The 21,120-nt window shown below is 37.5% G+C and overlaps 1 protein-coding gene across 2 annotated transcripts in view; it reads right to left on the bottom strand.

The window, feature by feature from the left end:
* Window positions 1–5,375: 5,375 nt before the first annotated feature.
* Window positions 5,376–21,120, bottom strand: part of LOC307000975 (F-actin-monooxygenase mical1-like) — a 154,512-nt gene continuing 138,767 nt past the window's right edge. For both annotated transcript variants that reach the window (XM_079617018.1, XM_079617017.1), the window contains exons 17-20: window positions 11,634–11,749; window positions 11,056–11,165; window positions 9,765–10,019; window positions 5,376–6,481 (exon numbers count right to left, since the gene is read on the bottom strand). In XM_079617018.1, coding sequence (XP_079473144.1) covers window positions 6,438–6,481; window positions 9,765–10,019; window positions 11,056–11,165; window positions 11,634–11,749 — 525 coding nt within the window. In that variant the 3' untranslated portion in view covers window positions 5,376–6,437. The remainder of the gene's footprint in view (window positions 6,482–9,764; window positions 10,020–11,055; window positions 11,166–11,633; window positions 11,750–21,120) is intronic.

Genomic DNA, 21,120 nt, shown 5'->3' on the forward strand with positions numbered 1-21,120 from the left:
CCATGTTTTCCTCCACTGAATGTCATCTAATTGAGTTTCGAGACGAATACATCTATTATAACATTCTTTAAAAGCGAAACACGTCCCAAACATAAACTGAGATAGTCGTTTAGAGTATGACTCTATGGCCAAGGCTTTCATCAAAAACATTATAAAGCTTGGAATAGAATTTATCACAGAATTAAATTATTTAAACGGGACAGGATATATAGATATTATAAAACTTTATTATAAAACCTAACCCTTTATGACAAAACATCCCAATTAGGGTCAAATAGATCAGCAACAAATATAAGGTTTTCATTAAACCATTTATAATTTAAAAATAATCTATTTCTAATTGAAATATCCAAATTATTCCATAAGATGTCCACATGTACATCTAAACACACAAGCTGTCAGGTTTTTTATTAATTTGCATTGATTCTTTAATGAATACACATCAGCCATAAGGACCGCTGTAAATGTAGGGAGAGATTAATATAAATATAGACTATTATTTATTACAATAAAGGTAAACTAGATTTGGTGGAAGAAAAGGAGGAGAGCCGTCTCCAGCTGCAGCATTACAATGACAAAACTTATGGGAAAGAAACATTTATCTTTTATTTTGGCTGAACAATAAGAATAAGAAAAAGAAAAAAAGAAGATCAACATAGCCTTTATTAGTCAAAAACCAGGAGAAAAATGTCACTGAATGATCCACCTCATTATATAAAAAAAGATAATTGCTTACAGACTATAATATCTTAAAATGAAACTTTGGCACACAGCAAATCAAAACAGTCGCATTAAAACTCAATCCACAAGCAGATCTAAAGGCAGAAGACAATCTCTGCAGACGGCACATTGATTTCAGTCGTTTTCTCCTCTTCTCAGTGCCTAAGCTTTATACTTCTTCTCTCCTGTCACCAGCCAATAACAACAGGTAAAAAATCCGCAAAGAGAATAAGATGGCACTCATGAGAACCTGTTAGTGGAAAGCATGTCCTCATGAGGGCAAAATGGACCATTAAAACAGGAGAAACACTGCGATACATACTACAGCTCATCCATATGTAATGAAGAAAAACAACAACAATCTCATCTCATCTATATGTTACAGCAGATTAATATAATCATAACCTGAGGATACATTTCCAACAGCAGCCTATAGACAGAAAGATCAAAGAGCAACAGTCAAAGTTATGAAGTTATGAAGCACATATACGTGTAGTAAATTAGCTCTATGAAATATTAATAACCGATCATAACTTGTTATAATTGATTATGAATATTTGGATCAGTTAATCGGATTAACTTGATGTAGCTACATTAACATTACAAGAAATTACTCAGTTCATCCTGTGAACCCTCAATATTGGTTATTAATTGATTATTAGAAATGTACATTTCCGGGGCATGGGAAATGTCTTTCTTACTTAGTACTACTAAGAGCAAGTAGTCAAAGATCTATGATTAGTGACTCCGGATATGAGCTTGAGACACAGACAACCTTACGTGTGATATGAAGAATACTTTATTAACTAAACATTTAAACTACTCTAACATACACATACATACATGCATACAGTTTACCAAGGGGAAGACACTGAAGCAGAATATAGGAAAGCAAGAGGTTATAGCATTGTTTGAAATTCAGCAGATCTCAGCCTTGAGCAAACCATCAGTTTAGTTCTAAAACACCCTTCTTTAAAACGGGTAAGGATCAGAGTCAGAGTCTCTTTGGTGAATGGAAAGACAAGGCCGCAGCCTGGCACAAGCTTGGGCGTCCTTGGGGGACTTCTAGTTCAGCATCATCTTCACATTAGGACTTCTCAGGAAGGACCACGAGAGTAAGAAAGCGGGAAGCAAGAGAGGGGCTGATCTTGTGATCAGTGATTTTTAAAGCGTGAAGATGTCACACCCTGTGGAGGAGTGTGAGCCAATAAGAAGTGGTTCCCTTTGGAGGGAATTTCTTTATGACCCTTTGTTCCAGCAGGCCTTTGAACATGTAATTTGATTGGATGTTTACAAAAGAATCTTCAAGATTCTTATAATACTAATACTAAAGTATTATTTTATAATAAAATACTAAACTTTGTGATTGTGACTAATGTCACAAAGTTAGCCAAATGTAATGTAAATTAACAAATGGGGAACGAAGATTGGAGTTCTTGCCACTAATTGAATTTAAGCAAACCATTTAAATAAAATATATTAAATTTTTTATAAAATAACCATTATTGTTGCAAATTACTCTTACACAACATGAATGTAATGGATCCAAGTCCAAATTGATCAAATTACATACACTATACTTGATCATAGACAGTATATAAGATGGACACAGCGACCCCATAGGTTTCAACGGAGAAAAGTGAAGCCCATTAGAAGCACTCACTTCCTGATCGCCAGGTGAACTGCGCAGACTCAAACTGAGCTTGACGACGTAGATGTGACGTGAGTCTGTCTGACAGCTGTCAGTCTTCTAGTCGCTGTGCCGAGAGAAATCTGAATCATTCCCTTCCGAATCTCTCAGAGACGGAGAGCGTGAGCATTAGCTGTCCATGAGCTAGCAGCAGGAGCAACTTTATCTCTCTCTGTGGGCTTCTCCCTTCACTTTATCTGACTTTATGGCTCCACGTCCCCCGATTGCATGTGAGCTTCTCCGCCGGTCTATACGGTAATTCCTCTACTGTGCGACAGAGAGTCGCGTGGTTATGACGCAATCGTTAGCCTATTTTTACAAAAACGGCTTCTACAGGGGCCATAACGTAAGATACTACGTAGGTAATGGAGCCTTTTATACATTGTCGCGTTTCTTTAGAAATAAATAATGCACAAATGGTGTCTTTAAACGCCTCAGATGTAAAGTTATTCGCTGTCAAAGTGACACCAAAATGAATGGGAGTCAATGGGATGCTAACAGCAGGGGATTGTCTGCTACAATGGCGGCGCCCGGGGAGGCTTCAGTTTGCGGCGGATGGATTATCCCCTTGAGGGGAAATTTCAGATGTTGTGCTTGTGCACTAGAGTAAAAAAAAACAACAAAAAAAACATTCTGAAGGTGGGAATTCGTTGGAGGCCCACAAGACTTCATAAATTATTTGGACTTCAACTCAACTATTTGTATAATTTAATCAATCTGATTTAATAAATATCTTAGTTTTGCCGTGACTGCACTTCAGACGAATGAACTTTTTCGGCCTTTCCAGTTAACGTTATATACAGTAAAGATTATAAATTAACGTTAACTGCTATTTTTTAAGATTTATTGTTGACTATGTGCATCATTTTTGCATCATACACGTATGATTTTTGATAATGGCTCCTTGATCTCGACTTTCAAAAACTTACGTTGCACAATCAGTCAATCGAACGTAACGTTACGTGATAATAAGAAAACACTGAACATGCGCAGCTGTTATTATTGGTTCTAGCCAGAGCGGGAAAACAAACACTGAGAAAAAATAAATAAATCTGCAACAGAAAAATGGATCTATCCGGAGAAGAAAAAGCATCTTTGTTCTTATAATAAGGAATGGGAGAAAAAATATACATGGTTAAACCCAGTTACAGGTGACCCTAAAAAATTAGATTGCTGTGTAGGCTATGCCACCGAAGTTTCACCATCACGCATGGAAAAGACACACGCACAAAAATATACTGAATCCGGTAAGAACGCATTTAATCTGTCTAGTCTTTCCTAATGGAATTATGTGCTTATTTGGAAATGTGCTTTTTAGCAATTAGATTTAGCCTGGCTAACGCCAGACCCAATTCTCGTTGAGGTCTGGGAACCACATGTGCATTTTCTCGTATTTGAGGCGTGGTTTACGAATGCCCGGCGCCGTTTATTGGGTGCTAAGAATGTCTATCAAATGCGCCTGTACGCTCATAGCCAATCGTTTCCATTATACCAGATGACGTATGTAGAGCGACAGAAATTAGACAAGGAAGAAGACGATGGGTAAGATATTTTTGTGTAAACAATGACGTTCAGCGACTATTGCCGTTTGTGCAAGATAAACATGAGGGTCGACTCGAAGGTATATGGATATAAACAAACTGCTTAGTTGTGTCGCATAGATGTCGTCATCGTGTTGCTGCTCCCTCCCCGTTCTGTGATTGGTTCCCTAGATGAGGCGAAAATCTGGTCCATGGTATCCAGACTGCCTTTCAGCGAGAATAAAATCGCGCTGCGCAAAGGCAGTATGGGGAAACCCAGGCTAGATTAGATTATTATTTTCACTTAATTATTTAGGTTGAATAGACCCGTGCTGTTAAAATGACTTTTATATTATTAGTGACGTTCACAGCACCGGTCAGCGCCGTCATAGACTAACATTTTTATAAAGCCTATAGCAATAAAGACATCTAATATAAAATCTATATTTATTCACCTAGTATAATAATAGTAAGTTATCTCCCTCGTGTCCCGCGAAATCAGGTCTGACCTGCAACAGCGCGCCAGGTGGTCCCTAGCACACACACACGCACAACATCACACACTAGCACACACTCTCTCTCACTCGCTCAATCACTCTCGTCGTGGAGGACCGAAAAAAAATCAAACATGCTAGTCTTTTTTGTCGTGATGTCGTGAAGCATCGCAGACGCGACGTAGGTTGTCGCCCACTATGACATGAAACGATCGAGTCTTGCGTCCCGACGCCCGTTGTCGTTTACGAATCCCCACGACACCCTACGTCAAATTAATCGTGCCAAAATCGGGCTAAAATCGTGTAATCTGAACCAGGCATTATATGTGACCCTGGACCACAAAACCAGTCACATGGGTACATTTTTTTTAACTTGAGTTTTATACATCACATGAAAGCTGAATAAATATGCTTTCCATTGATGTATGGTTTGTTAGGATGACAATATTTGGCAAAAATATCTAAACGTTGAGAAAATTGCCTTTAAAGTTGTGCATTTATGTTCACGATTGTGCTGCATTCACTCACAGAAATAAATGTTTTATATATTTACGGTAGGAATTTTACTAAATATCTTCATGGAACATGATCTTTACTTAATATCCTAATGATTTTTGGCATAAAAGAAAAATCGATAATTTTGAAGAAAATAATCAGAAGAAAGCTCAAAATTGATTACTGTACTATGCAGTGATATCAAAATGTTAACCTTGAAAATGTGAAAATGTTGAAATTTGGATCCCTGTTACTTGGCACACAGGTTTAAAACTAAAAAGTGTAATGAGTAACTAAATGAGTAATAACCACAGAAAGAACAGTTTGGGAGGATGCATTAAACTAAAACGGTTGCATTAATTTTTTAAAGTGCTGTATTATGTCCTGCTTGGGTGTTTTTGTTTCTTTTGTCTTATGGAGCACACAATAAATGTTTAAAAAATGTAACATGTTTTTGACCGTTTATTCAATAGAATTAAGGAAATGTAAGATAGTTATATAAAGCAAATAACAACAATGTATTTGAAATGAGTAAAGTTTATTTAATACACAATCTTAAATCACAGTTCATCGGTTCACGTAACAACTATTTAATTCATTTACGTCAACTGAACATGATGGTGAAGCTTAAATAAAATGCTAACTTTTACGTTGGATTTATGTGATTACATTGGATGGAAAATTGACATGTTATTGAAATATATAAGTTTTAACTTTTGGGGTTAAATATTTTTTTGAGTGTGCCACACATATGACTTTGGTTTGCAAAGTCTGAAACATTAACCCATCAGACTTTACAAGAAAACATAACCACATAAAAGGAAAGTCATGAGATGGGAAAATTAGATACATGTTTATACATTTCTCAAATGGTTATATATATAGGATTAACAGGGTTTATTTCTCCTTCTCAGTCAGAATGAGTGTCACAGCCCTCTGCAAATTCCTTTTTAAGGTCCTTGCACACCGAGTCCGAAATTTTCATATGCGTTTTTTCGTATTCGTGATTCGGTGGCTCTGAATTGTCAAAGCACCATTCAAACTGCTTGTTACAGATGCGAAAAACGTAGAAAATCGAACCCGTTTCGATTTTTTTTAATGACGGACCAAAGTTTCGGAGGCAGTAGGCAAGCGTGATTGACATAACGTGAGGTCGTATTTATTTTTTAACGTGTGAAAATTTCGGACGCGAATTTCGGATTCAGTGTGCAATGGCTTTTAGGGTCATAAAACTCTTATCAGTCTTAAGACTTCCTGTAACAGAACACTGGCTTCATTTGTGATGTTAGTTTTGGGGTAAGTTTCATAGACCTTTGTTGGGAGAGTGTGTTTGCTGGATTATTCATTAAATATAATGAATAATTAGTGTGCGTCTGATTGGTCCAGACGCTACATATGGTTAAGAGCAGATTATTTAGTAAAGCTGGGGTTTAGAGATGACCAGGTGAATGTGTCGAGAAGATCCACATGAGGCTTTGCATTTGAAGAGTCACGAGGTTCATGATGAGGATCAGTCATTCACTCATGATTTCTTCCGTCTCCCATGTCAGCAGCACAAGAACCTTAAAGAACAACAGCGACACGATCAGTCAAATACAGTCAATATGAAATCATAATCAAGCCTATTTACTCTATTAATACACATTCATGAGTGCATGCTTTTCTAAAAATGTTTATCTTCACAATCTTTCATCTTCCTTTTCTTTAATGTTAAAGGACAATTCCGGCGAAAAATGAACCTAGGGGTAATTAACACATGGTTACCGAGTCAACCGTTTTCTGGGTTGTGTATTCATGATAATCGAATGTAAAGAGTTTTATCTCTAAAAACAGATTAGCTTATAACGCTGGGGACATCAGAGCCACACTCTGGGGACATCAGATACTTATTTTACATCTTGTGAAAAGGGGCATAATAGGTGTCCTTTAATAAAATAATAAGCACAGATATATGTTTCAAATGTTTTAAAAGATTAATCACAGATGCTGTTTCTAAGGGAAAACAGGTGTTTTATTTACATTATAAAATGTATAGTAATGATTTTCCACAAAGAAATTAAATAAGCTTAATCTTGCGTCTCCCACATCAAAGGAGGTGTCTTAAAGGTACTCTAAACGATGTTGGGTGACGTCACTTCTTGTTGACGTTCAAAGTATTGTCAAACAATATTGTCTTACCGTGAAAAGCAATTACTTGAAAAGGATTATAATAATAATCAAAGTTTAACTAATTTAATTGACAATTAAATTACACTTCAAATATCTTTTTTCCAAAGGTGGTTTCTGTCATTTGCTGTCGTTTTTTATCACGCTGATGTAAGTTCAAGTGTCTGTATTTAAAATAAGTTTGTTTTTAGTTAGTTACATGATGCTATAAAAACGGTGGTGTAACGTCATGATTGACAGGTTCTCTGAGCGAAGTAGTAACTGAAGCACCAACTGATTTTTTTTCGGGATCTTCGGAGGACTATGGAGATTGTATTTACATTATTTTAACAAGCCTCTTGTCGTACTGCAATCAACAGACATCAAAATAGGAACGGAGGAACGGAGCAGACATAGGCCACTTAAAAAAAGTGCAGGGAGAGTGCATTCTGCGAGAGTGAGGGCAGGGCGTTGATTTTGCGGCTTTACTTCCTGCTCACTACTGCGCAGGTCTGGACCATAGACAGTATAGGGACGTCCCGCGTGACGTCACGCCATTTGGAGCAGCCATCTTGACGGAATAGAAAATGCTAAACCGCCGGTGATACTACAGCTCGTCGCAAAATATTCCTATCATGCCCAAGCGATGCTGTGCAGGTGGATGGGATCAGATACGTGATCATACAAAAGGAATATCTTTATACCGTATCCCAAAAGAAACAAAACGGAGAAACAAGTGGTTGGTGGCAATAAACAGTTGATTTTGTTTTGTGTTTTTTTCCTGTAAACTCAGTTTAAAAATAATTAAAATAATTAAAAACGATTAATAATCCTTCCCCGCTGGCGTCCAAATCAAAGAGTTGCTGACCCAGCCGCACTCGTGATACCGATAGCCTGCTAAGCTTTTGTATGCTTTTAATGAAGCTCCGGTGTAGCGTGATGGGAAGTGAATAAGGTAGCTGTAAATGTCATCGAACTCAATGTCAGGAAGTTTTTCTACACATTTAATGCCTGTAAAAATAACTTGTGGTGCTTCATATGGATCTATGATTCCTAATTCCTTTATCTTCCTCTTGTATCTTTTTGTGATGCTAATAAGTGCGATGATATGACGTGAAGAGTTAGCTGACGGCCGCTGCGCTAATAATAGATAACCTTAGTGCTGGGGGAAAAAATAGATTCTGTTCAATATCGAGATATTTTGCACACGCAATTATATCTATACTGTAGTGCTGCAAAGTATTGTAATATTTAGGCTAATAATATAATAATTAGTAGAATAATTTTTTATTAGTATAATAATAATATACTAATAATATATATTACACACCCCTAATAATAGATCCATTGCCACTGAGTAGCTAACGGATGTATTCCGTCAAAATGGCTGACACACGGCAAGGGGTCACGTGACTGGGAGATCCCTATATAAGATGGACACAGCGACCCCATAGGTTTCAACGGAGGAAAGTGAAGCCCATTAGAAGCACTCACTTCCTGATCGCCAGGCGAACTGCGCAGACTCAAACTGAGCTTGACGACGTAGATGTGACGTGAGTCTGTCTGACAGCTGTCAGTCTTCTAGTCGCTGTGCCGAGAGAAATCTGAATCATTCCCTTCTGAATCTCGCAGAGACGGAGAGCGTGAGCATTAGCTGTCCATGAGCTAGCAGCGGGAGCAACTTTATCTCTCTCTGTGGGTTACTCCCTTCACTTTATCTGACTTTATGCCTCCACGTGCCCCTGATTGCTTGCGCCTTTCTATACGGCAATTTCTCGACTGTGCGACAGAGTGGTTATGACGCAATCGTTAGAAAATCGTTACAAAAACGGCTTCTACAGGGGCCATAACGTAAGATACAAGGTAATGGAGCCTTTTATACATTGTCATGTTACTTTAGAAATAAATAATGGACAAATGGAGTCTTTAAACGCCTCAGATGTAAAGTTATTCGCTGTCAAAGTGACGCCAAAATGAATGGGAGTCAATGGGATGCTAACAGCAGGGGATTGTCTGCTACAATGGCGGCGCCCGGGGAGGCTTCAGTTTCCGGCGGATGGATTATCCCCTTGCTCTGGAGCCGAGATCGCTACTGCTCAGACTCAAGTCCCAAGATGTCAACCCCATATTGGGACAATGACGGCTTCACTTCTCACCAATGGAAGAGAGCGAAGGGGCGTCGTCCATCTTTTTTTACAGTCTATGGTGCAGACGGACAGTGAGAGAACACAAAGCTTTTGACCGTTTGTCATAATATAGCATAAATTGGTTCACAAGTATAGTCTCTATACAAAAAAATTGAGAAGACATTGCTGCGCAAGGGGATTATGCTGTACGTAATAAATGTGTTTCTTAATTGACTTGGAAGAGTAAACAGTGGTAAAGGAACTATGGACTTCGTGTTGGGCATACAAGACAAGAAGATATGCGTCAATTTGTGGAATAACTTCACATGTCCCGTACAATAGTGACTAAAGGAATGACAGCTGCAACGACACATCCTTTGTTTGATTCTAATCAGGGACATTTAAAAAAATATATAAATCCAATTCCTGGAACGCATATTTAAATGATCATAGTAAGGTTATTAAATTATTTCTTGCATTACTGGTTTATGGCATAATCTAAAGATAAACATATTATGCATGTTTATCTAGTTACTTTCAGATTTATGTGGTTAATATCCCTCCAGCGTCTCACCTTTAAACAGATCTCTCTCATAGACCGGATCACTGGTCTTCTCACTCACTGCGTTCTGTAGTGTACAGGTGTAGAAGATTTCAGGATTGCCTTTTTTTTTAACAGTAATGGACTCTCCTTTTGGACAGATTGCCGAACCCATCAGTGTTTCTCCAGCAGAATCCCTCCAGATGATTGTTTCATTGTACTTGCATATCAAATTCACAACACCAGAGTTATCAGTCTTCACTGTTATCTCAGGTTTGGGGACCGGCTCTGTGAAAGAAACAATAAAACAAATATGAACATTCAGTCTATAAAGAAACACACAATGTGATCAAACACAACTACAGCCTTGCAAAAAGTACTGTGACAGTACCACAGTACAATGATGGCATTAGTGGGTAATATCCAGTTACTAAACAAAACCACAACTTACAGAAAAGTACTGTAAGTGGTTTTTGGATGTGTAATTCTTGGAAATTTTTATTTTATCTTTCCCCCCCAAAATATACTAAATTAAAACATTAAAAACATCTTCAGTATGTTATAAGTTAAAGTATACAAGTTACATATACATATGTATAGTGTATATATGTAAGAGTTTGTGTATACAAGTTAAAGTGCCCCTATTATGCTATTTTAAAGTTTCCTAATGTGGTTTTGGAGTCTAACAGGTTTACATGCATCAAAGGCCAAAAAACATGGCTTTACCTTCACATTTTAGAGCACAGAGTCTTCTCGACATGATGCTGTCCAGTATCCAGGAATCAGCTGCAGCGTTTATGGTTCAAGTTTTCCCCGGTGTCTGTGCGCGCAATAAGTGTGCGGGCAATGTGCTATAATGTTTCGTCTTAACGTCACAACGAAACGGCTTATGACTCATTTTAAAAACTATTCATTTCATTGACTCAGAGTCGACTCTTACTTTTGAAAGGCAATAACTTTATATACGGTGCACTTTCAGATTTAAAACTTTGCAGGATATTTTCATTCACTTAGCTATGTTACACACTACATGAAAGGTCATTTTCTGAAATGTATAATAGGGGCACTTTAAAGTTAGCCTATATATAAGTATAGTAACTGCCATTTAACTTTTTAGGTTTAATTGTTATGATGGGTTTCTTCTGTTGGGTTTACAATCTCATCATCCTCTACTTCATACAGTTGCTTGACCATTAAATTGAACGCAAACAGACTTGAATAAAGCTCTCTGATGATAAAAAACCCTTTCATTAATTACTAATCATTGCTAGGTGCTTTTGCTTTTGCATGTGTGTAAGTTTGTGTATAGGAGTGTGTGTTTGACCTGGCAGGTTGAGGTTTGGGCAACGCTTGGATAAATCGAAGTAGTAGGCATTGCAGCTCTTGGTGGTGTTATTTTCCTTCATTTCACAGAGTAACTTATACACCCTCTCCCTGTAGAAGACATACACAGCATAATGCATTACTGCACTATTTAAATTGCATTTTATATTTATACATAGACTACCATTCAAAGTTTGGGGATGGTAAGAAATGTGAGTTTTTAACAGAAGTCTCTTCTGCTCATCAAGGCTGCATTTATTTGATCAAAAATACAGTAAAACAACAATGTTGTGATATATTATGTTCCTGTGATCAAAGCTGAATTTTCAGCATCATTACTCCAGTCTTCAGTGTCACATGATCCTTCAGAAATCAGTATAATATGATGATTTGCTGCTCAAGAAAAAATTATAATTATCATCAATGTTATAACCTGTTCTGCTTCATATTTTAGTGGATATCGTGATGCATTTTCTTTTCAGGATTTTTTGATGAATACAAAGTAAAAAAACAAACAAACAGCATTTTTCTGAAATAGAAATGTTTTGTAACATAATAAATGTTGTAAAAATTCAGTACCTCTCCTCAATCACTTGCTGGTCTGGCACACCTTTTCTCCAATCACTGACCATACATACCGTGTCAAACACAGACAGGAAACCAATACCAATGCCAGTCCCAAGAGGCCAATACGGCTGCAATAAAATAATAAAATAAAATGTTTTAATATCTTTTAGTCCATCTATTATGATATCTATAATTAGATTTGATGGCCAATGCTAATATGACAGGTAATATTATGTTCTCTATATGTAACCCAGGTTAAAATCTGTCAATATATATTAAATGTTTGTATATTGGTCTGTTGTGGCAAAAATTAATCAAACAAACATCACTGCGTAAGAGACACTCAGAGTCAAATTATAAAAATAGAAGTATTTATTCTTGTAAGAATAGGAGCAGTCTAATACACAGTTGTTACCCTGTGCAGAAGAGTGACACACCCCCAGACAGACTGAACTAGCTTTTATCTTAGTTTCAAGGCCTTCTTCCACCCAAAGCCTTCCTCCCAGTAGTTTTCCATCCAGTAGTTTTCCATCCAGTAGTTTTCCATCCAGTAGTTTTCCATCCAGTAGTTTTCCATAGACAAGGAAGCCATAACACTAGTTTAGAATCGTCACTAGTTGCCCACTAAGCCCCCCTTCACCAAATGGCCTTCTGACATCTAGGTCAGAGGTCCTCGTTCGTCTGTTCTCTGGAGTGTCTCTCCCTTCTGCCTCCATAAACAGAATCTTCTCTCACTACAAGTGAGAGACACACATGTGACATTCTTTGAATCATCCATATTTTACTAAAGATCAATGAATATCATAAAATTGCCACCACAGGTCCCCATCCCTTTAATTTTCCTGTGCGGAGTACGTGCCCTGCGACCTCACATAACCCCAGTCATGTGACTGTGCTTAGCCAATCACGCATTTGAGCACGAGTGTTTAACTGGACTGCGGCGTCTTCGGCCCTGTCCCAAAATCCACACTACGCCCTAAGGTCTTCCTCGAAGTGGACACTTGTTGAAAGTGCACTTAGCAGATTAAGTGCGCAAGGGGCCGAAGCTGTGAAGAGCAGAACAGTTTTGCACACGTCACTTCTGTTGTGATCAGGAGAGCAAACATACGGTGAAGTTGATTAGGTTTGGTGTTTGTCTGGAAAACCAAGATTGTGATTTAATTATTAATTTCTTGTTAAGTTTTGGAAAGTTTTTCATTCATAAATGCAGATGGTTTAAATCTAAACCCAACTTTAATCAGTGGATGAATGAGGTTAAACTCTTGTGCAAATCTTTACAATTTGTAAAAAAATCAGAAAGCCTTTAAATTGATGTCTCTTTTGGATTTGTTTAAATTAATTTAAAAGACCCTTTTAATTTATATTTATTTTTGTATTTCTTTTATTTAATTATTTGATTGTTTTATTGTGAGTTTTCTGTTCTTTGTAAATAGCTATGCTCAACCTATGCTCAACCAACTGCTGTTATATTCAGAGATTTGTTAATGTACCTTGTTTGTTTGTGTTGAAGCTTAATACAAATTTTTTTTAATAAAAGGAGAGCAAACATGGCACTGGCCACCTAAAAGGTTTTAGAAGCTATACAAGTCAAGAAATAAAGTAAGTTAAACGATTCAGACAAACATAAGTCTGCAGGCTACAACGTTAAAGATAAATAGCCAAAACGTTTTGCCAGGGAACAAATTACCCGTTAGATATAGCCTACACAAGAAAAATGATATCTCATGTTTAACCATTAGACTAGAGACATCAGCCAGCGGCAAACGTCAGAAGGACTAGCCGAGGTAAAGGCTTCTAGGTGGGATACATGAGCGCTGAATGCCCGGTGATCGCCTGATCTCACAACTCCGAAAATGTCAGATCAAAATTTAAAATAGGAGCTATCTGTATAAATTAATAACATATTTGAGCTTTAAAAACTACATTCTCAACTGAAAAACTATTAAAACTACATTTCGTGACACAATAACAGTAGTAATTTCGCAGTCTTTCTCCTCTGCTATTGACGCAGCTTGAGATTTTAGTTAGCAACCGTTTTGCTCCCCCATTGGTTAGCTGTTCGGAACTATAGTATCCAGTTGCAGACCCGCAGCACCACCAGTTTTCAGAACCCCAGCGCCAGAACCGGAAGTAAGGGGCGGAGCTTACGTTCTAACACCAGCGCCAGAACCGGAAGTGAGGGGCGGAGCTTACGTTCTAAACCGAGTAACGCCACCTAACGTTTTAGAGCGTAATTTGCTTAGACACGAAACGGTATGCTTTTATTACACACGAAACGTCATACTTTATACGTATGTTATACATTAAGGTACAGAAACATTGGGCTTCACCATATTTTTTATATCGTGGTCCGTTGTATGCATTTATATTTAGGCTACTATGGTTCTTTTTTTATAATAATTTTGACAATGGTTACCTACATATTGTAAATACAGTTGTTATGATAACACATTTATTTATATTTGTATGACAGTTAAGCTGTCATTTGTAACTATACAATAATATAAAAACTATTTAGCTATTTTAGTAAAATGTTCTTATTAAAGTGGTAGCCTACTACAAGCAGGAGTATGTGATTTGTGCACCACAAATTGACACTTACCAATCAGGTATTTCAAATAATTGTAAACTAGCATGAGAGAAAATGCCACAAACTATTGTAAAGTGACACATACCATTGTTAAATTAATTATGAAAACTGGCACCAATCATTCAGAAGTGTGCTGGACCTTGACACTGGCTTTTCACAATGCAGAGTAGTGTACATCTGTAGATCATATATCTATTATAATGTGGATACAGCAAGTCAAATATTTGAACAAAACATTCGGGCATCTCCAGAAGGAATATATGTATTGAATAAATTTTTAGTTATTGTAGACTTGTATTGCTTGTCTCATTGTCAATAACTCCGCCCCTCACTTCCGGTTCTGGCGCTGGGGTTCTGAAACTGGTGGTGCTGTGCTGCGGGTCTGCAGCTGGATATATCTCGTTCGGAACATCACGACACTGCAAGGATTCTGGGTAATACCCTAAAGCAAAGTGAGTTCTGATGCGCACTTGCGAAAGGGGTGCATTAAGTGCGCTGATGAGCACCCCTGGAGAACACCATTAGAGAATCGGGACACCCTACGGTCTTGCACCCCTTAGCGAGAACGCGCATTGAGGGGCACCAGGGCGCAAGTTCGGGTATTGGGACAGGGCCTTCCTCATTCAGAAGTGTGGGGAAGCCGATCGACAGCTGTGGACAGGTGTGTGTCTTACAAACTATTCACTCTTGTGCTCGATTTATGCTTTTGAGTTAAGCAGATCATTGTAACTTTTTTTAGAACAACTTACTGGCTGCTGGGAATCCGTCGCCGCCATCAGTTTATAGAGGAACTGGTGAGTTATCTGAATAAATGAACTATGTGCTGGAGGTTAACATCTTAAATTAGCAGCACTGAACATTAACATTAACATTAGTCTTGAAGAAACCAAACATCGCTGGGACAGTTTTTTTTTCTTTTTGTTTCGTGTATGTGGTGTTTGCTATTATCATATCTTACTTGAACAATAACCACAAAGTGCACTTAACTATTAACCGGTTCAACTGCAGTCTGTAAATATTCAGGGTTCTTTTTCTATTTTCATTATTTTTATTTGTAAATATTTTGTTTAATCACTTTTAAATACATGGTACCTGTACTAAATTTAAATTCATGTTTCTTTGTTATTTCTGACTACCAGCTCCTGTAGCCGAATCTAGACTTCTGTGATTTAACTAGCCTATATTGGTTTAGCTACCTATTCAACTTATAGCTAATATTAATTACATTCATATTTTCTAGCAGGTCCCAAAGACCCGTTACATATACTGTTTTAATTGTACCTATTGATAAAATAGTGCTTACATTAAAATTTCAATGGACTACTTGCACTGAGCTTCGTTACGCACAAAGCTCAGTAGTTACCTTTGTAGCTTACCTTTATAGTTCTAAAAGTTAATTCAGACTAAATGCTATGTGCAATGCTAAAGTCTTTATGTAAACCGGTCACGTGCTGCTAGGAATGTAAAGTGTGAAACGTCACTTTATGAAAAGTAGGTTAATGCGCTGGAGTCTGTTGCTTCAACCGTTTAACCTCCAAATTGTACATATCCGAGGAGTAGACAATATTGTCGCAGATGCGTTGTCTAGGGTGGAGGCTTAATAGTGATAATTTTCTTGTAAAAATAATATATATATTCGTATATGTAGCCTACTCGTTATTTACTCCGAGATTTGCTTTAATTTGTTGAGCGTGCTAATCTAATATAAATCTCTAACGATGTTTTGTCTTTTCTTTTTTACACATAATTGTGTATTGCCTATGAGTTGACCTTATACACCACTTTGGAACTATATTCCTGTGTAATGTTTTAGATTTTTTTCCATAGGCCTATATAGATACATGGAAGCTGAACACAGAAGGCTCGAGTAGAAATAAGTATTTTCCATGTTTAGAGTATGGCGACAGGTCACCATTTCGGGGTGGGGGGTTCTGTTATGGGTGGTGTCCGTCCGCCCGTAACAACAGGATTAATTAAAACTCCAGGCAAATTATGAGCAGTGTGAAACATGAAGCAAGTTAACACGGGATTCCGTTTACCCGGGGTTTAGAATGACCCAGGGTTAACTATTTCAAGTGTGAAAAGCCCTAATGTGTTGTAGGGGAGAGTGGGGCACAAAGTAACGCAGGGCTAGTTGTAACACACTTGTTTTAAATACTTCCACACATGCCAGCATGACAAAACTTTGTGTATTTACTAGTTCCCATATAAACACTAGCCTATATAGAGAAAAAATTGCGCCAAAAATCAGAAATCTTTGTAAGATATCACTGAACATTTATTTAACCATAGCAGAAGTAAATTTCTTACTTTAGTTAATTTTTCATCTCTATTTTTGTGTTTATTTAAAATGAGACAAATCTGATATTATTTTAATTTCCCATCTTTTATTTAATAGTTGAGATAGTTCTTTAATGTTTCGCAGCTTCGCTAACCAGTAGAAGACACTAGCAGGGTTTAAATCCCAGTTGTGCAGCTGGGGCATGTTGTAACACTGCATTACAATGTGCCCCTATTAGAAATAGGGTGTTATATTCTATACCTTTTCTATTGAGTTCTATTGAGGAAACATGAGAAACATGTAAATAAAGACAGAGAGTCAATGTTCAGAAATTATTAATTATTATTTTGTTTTGAACTATGCTGTATAGCTGTGTTTTACGGTGTGTTTGTTGTCAAACTCAAAAATTTGTTAATTTTTAAAAAATGGCATTATTTTATATGAAAAAGTTAATCATTGTATTTTATTGAGAAAATATTTTGGTTTGACTTGTATATATTTTTTTATTAGATCAGATAGCAATTTAAGATGTCATATGGTGATGTTACAATGTGCCCCTCACATGTTACAATGTACCCCACCTACGGGGCATGTTGTCACATTTCACTAACATTCTTTCGGGGTAAATCAAGAAAAATGTATACACTGTATTAATAAAACAAAACCACATAATTGTACTAGACATGTGAGAAATTAATGTGGGGAAAAATATATATTATCCAAGTATCCATTGTTGCTTTTACAGCTACTGTACAAAGTTGGAGCACTAAATGATATTCAAAGTCAGATGACACGCTTTTAACATTAAATAAAGCACATAAACAGCGCCTGATATTATCATTCCCACACTTTGTGTTTGTTGTTCCAGCGCGATGTCGCAGAAAAATAGAAACCGTTTCTAAAATAGAATCTTCGCGTGTCGCCGTCGCGGCTGGTTAGGGCAAAAACTCAGATTAACATGGAAAAGACGCTTTTTATCGCGTTGTGGCGTCGCGTGTAGTTTTCGACCCTAGAAAACGGAGACTTCCGAAAACGCTGCAGACCCTGTTTTAGTTTGAAAACTCTGGGGTTGCGTTTGGTATGGCTAGCCAAGGTATGGATGCCCACATTAAGCTACCAGAACATGACAATAACAGACCAGGGCTGCATTTCCCAAAAGCATTGTACATTTAAGTTGATTGCAGAGACCGTTAGTTGCTATTGTTACAATGCTTTTGGGAAACGCACTCCAGAGCCATCTCTCTCAATAGAGAGCCTAAGTCCCGCCCCTCCGCTTCCGGCTCATGGGACCTTATTTCGGAAAAAATATGTATGGTAGTCAATGGCGAGAGACAACTTATCTTTTTATTCCGTCTGAACTGTGCCCTGAATTACACATATGATGTTTGTCAATTTAAAAGATATCATAATTTCTTTATTCAGGACATACATATAAAATGGTCCATAGCACTATACAAGATAAAGCACATACAAATAGAATTTTTTTTTTTTTTTTTTTTTTTAAATGACTACACAGTCAAAATTCCACAATACACAAAAAGAGTGTTCAAATTTTAGTATATAGACTAAAACGCCAGTGATTCCACAATCCCGATGTGAACCTAACTGCACTCAATGCAGGGTTCACTAGCGATGATGCTGTTATATGACTCTGCTAGTCTACACATACATCTGTACATGAGATTCCTGAGTACAGCAGGACACGTGAATACATTAACACTTACACACATTTGGCTCGCACTGCCCCCTCGTGACAATTTAAGCAGCAGCCTCGAACCATCATTATATGCCACCTTGAGTTTCTGCATACTGCTTTTTTTTTCACAGAAAGTGAACACATACTAAATTTGCGATTCAGCATATTAGCTTGTGCATACAACATACTGTCTATGAATGTCCCTATCATCAGACAGGTCATCAGTTATATAGTGTCCTAAGTACTTGACCTCATCACACACTTTAAGTAAAGTACCAGACAGATAAAAAGCAGGAAATGAGAGTTTACTGTCCTCCCTGCTTCTAGCAATCATTATATTACTCTTCTTAGAGTTGAACGTAATATCAAAGTCCTAGCCATATTGGGAACATACCCTTAGTAGCTGTTGAATCCATATAAATATTAAAGAGAAAGGGAGACAAAATGCTTCCCTGCCTAACTCCATTACTTATATTAAATGAGGCAGACATAGAGTTACCCCACTTCACATACATTGACTGATGAGCATACCAAAAGGCCAAGATTCTCACTAGATATTTGGGAGCCCCTCTGTTGTACAATTTGTAGAATAGCTTCTCATGATTTACCCTATCAAAGGCTTTAGAGGCATCAATAAAACACAAAAAAATTGCGGAATTATGCCTGTTATACAAATCTAAAACCTCCTTTAGGGCAAAAATACACATATCAGTGCAATGTTTAGGTTTGAAACCAAACTGATTGTCAGAGGTCAGGACAAAATGTTCCAGCCTATTCACTATAATCCTCTCCAAGACTTTGGATAAAATACTGGCTAAAGCTATAGGCCTGTAATTATCCACGCTAGTAATCTTACCAGCTTTTTCTTTAATGATAGGCACTAATGTGACAGATAAAATAGAATCAGGTAAAATACCATGGACTAACAGCCCAGTAAAACAAATAGCAATTAGGGAACAGAGTTTTCTACTTGCAAATTTCAAATGCTCCGCAGATATCTCATCCATACCGCAAGCCTTATTATCCTTTAGCATCATAATTGCATCATATATTTCTTGAGGTAGAACAGTTGTATCTTCATTACTATCGTCACCCATCGTAAAAGACTTACTTTTAACACAGTTAAACAGCTCATAGTAATGTTTCTGCCACAACTGAGTAATTTATTCAGAGCCATTAACACCATCAATATTAGTTGGTAACGATGTTTTACAATTATTCATACTTTTGATTTCTTTCCAGAAATCAATAGGACTATTATATTGCAGCTTCCTTGCCAGAGAGTCCGACCTCTTTGTATTTTTCCTTCCTCTTAATGAAACGTAGAGCATATTTAAACTTTGCATTTGCCTGTTTCTTGTATTCGAATAAGGGACCCCATTTATGTCTGCCTGACTCATCCCATGCTTTGAAGGCTCTTCTTGCCTCAGCATGTGTCTCTTCCACATAGCTATTCCAACCTGGCTTGACTTTGTACAATCTGTGTGTCTTATACAGGGGCCAAGAAACAAGTACTCGAAACAAGGAGGGACTTCACAATATTCTCATACAGGGTGCCCAGCTCAATACCATGTTGAGGGTTCTTGCAATTAATATCAGAACATACCGTAGAATCTTTAGGCAATCGAATGTTATTCAACAGGATATCAGACTGGATATAATATTCTTTAAGGTCCTTCTCATTCATATTAGACCAATCTATTTTCCCCCCACACATGTTATCTACAGACACAAAAGCAGGTCGATTGCCTAGACTTACAGATAGAGAGAAAGGCACATGATCAGTAGTGGCAAATTCATAGTTAATTTTTATGGCCTCTATAGAATCATGCGCATCACGGCAAATACAGTGATCTAGCCATGAAGTCGTGTGCCATGCCTCACTGATGTAGGAGTAGCTACTATCAGGCAAGAGCACTTTTCTAGAAAGAATTAGACCATTATCATAACAGAACTGCATTAAATGCTTGACAAATAAAGCGCTGTCATCAGAGACATCTGCATTCATGTCACCCACAATAAAGAAGCACATGGAAGCATTATCTTGAATGAAAGACATAACACAAGCCAGCCTATTAAGATATTCCTCTTCATTTTTTGAGAACACTCATAGGGTGTGTAAATGTTTAAAAGGATTGTGGTGTAAAAGTTTTTATCACCACAATCCTGGTACTCAGGTCAGTAGTAGATTCACCCGCCCCATAAGTCTTTATGCAGGGAATTTAGACCCTCTAAATCCTGTTTTGGTAAAAAAAGTTTCTTGAACACATAGTACATCACAGGCCTCCAAAAGATAATTATGAAAGTCGCAGTTTGTCATAAAACAGAAGAGTAACATTTAGTTTTATGTGAAAATCGCTCAATGAACTACATCTCTCGTCTCGCACTATACGTCACCGTTGCTCGTGTGTGTGCAGTCCAACACACTCCGGCATCACGGCGTAACGTTACGATTATAACGTAAGACTATAGAAAACATGACAGACGTTAGCTTCAGTAAAGTTAGCTTCAGGCTTCAGTAAAGTTAGCTTCAGTGGAGTTAGCTTCAGTGGAGTTAGCTTCAGTGGAGTTAGATTCAGTGGAGTTAGATTCAGTGGAGTTAGATTCAGTGGAGTTAGATTCAGTGGAGTTAGATTCAGTGGAGTTAGATTCAGTGGAGTTAGATTCAGTGGAGTTAGCTTCAGTGGAGTTAGATTCAGTGGAGTTAGATTCAGTGGAGTTAGATTCAGTGGAGTTAGTTTCAGTGGAGTTAGCTTCAGTGGAGTTAGATTCAGTGGAGTTAGATTCAGTGGAGTTAGATTCAGTGGAGTTAGTTTCAGTGGAGTTAGTTTCAGTGGAGTTAGCTTCAGTGGAGTAAGATTCAGTGGAGTTAGATTCAGTGGAGTTAGATTCAGTGGAGTTAGATTCAGTGGAGATAGATTCAGTGGAGTTA

Source organism: Phoxinus phoxinus, assembly GCF_949152265.1.
Source record: "Phoxinus phoxinus genome assembly, chromosome: 6".
Classification (NCBI taxonomy): domain Eukaryota; kingdom Metazoa; phylum Chordata; class Actinopteri; order Cypriniformes; family Leuciscidae; genus Phoxinus; species Phoxinus phoxinus.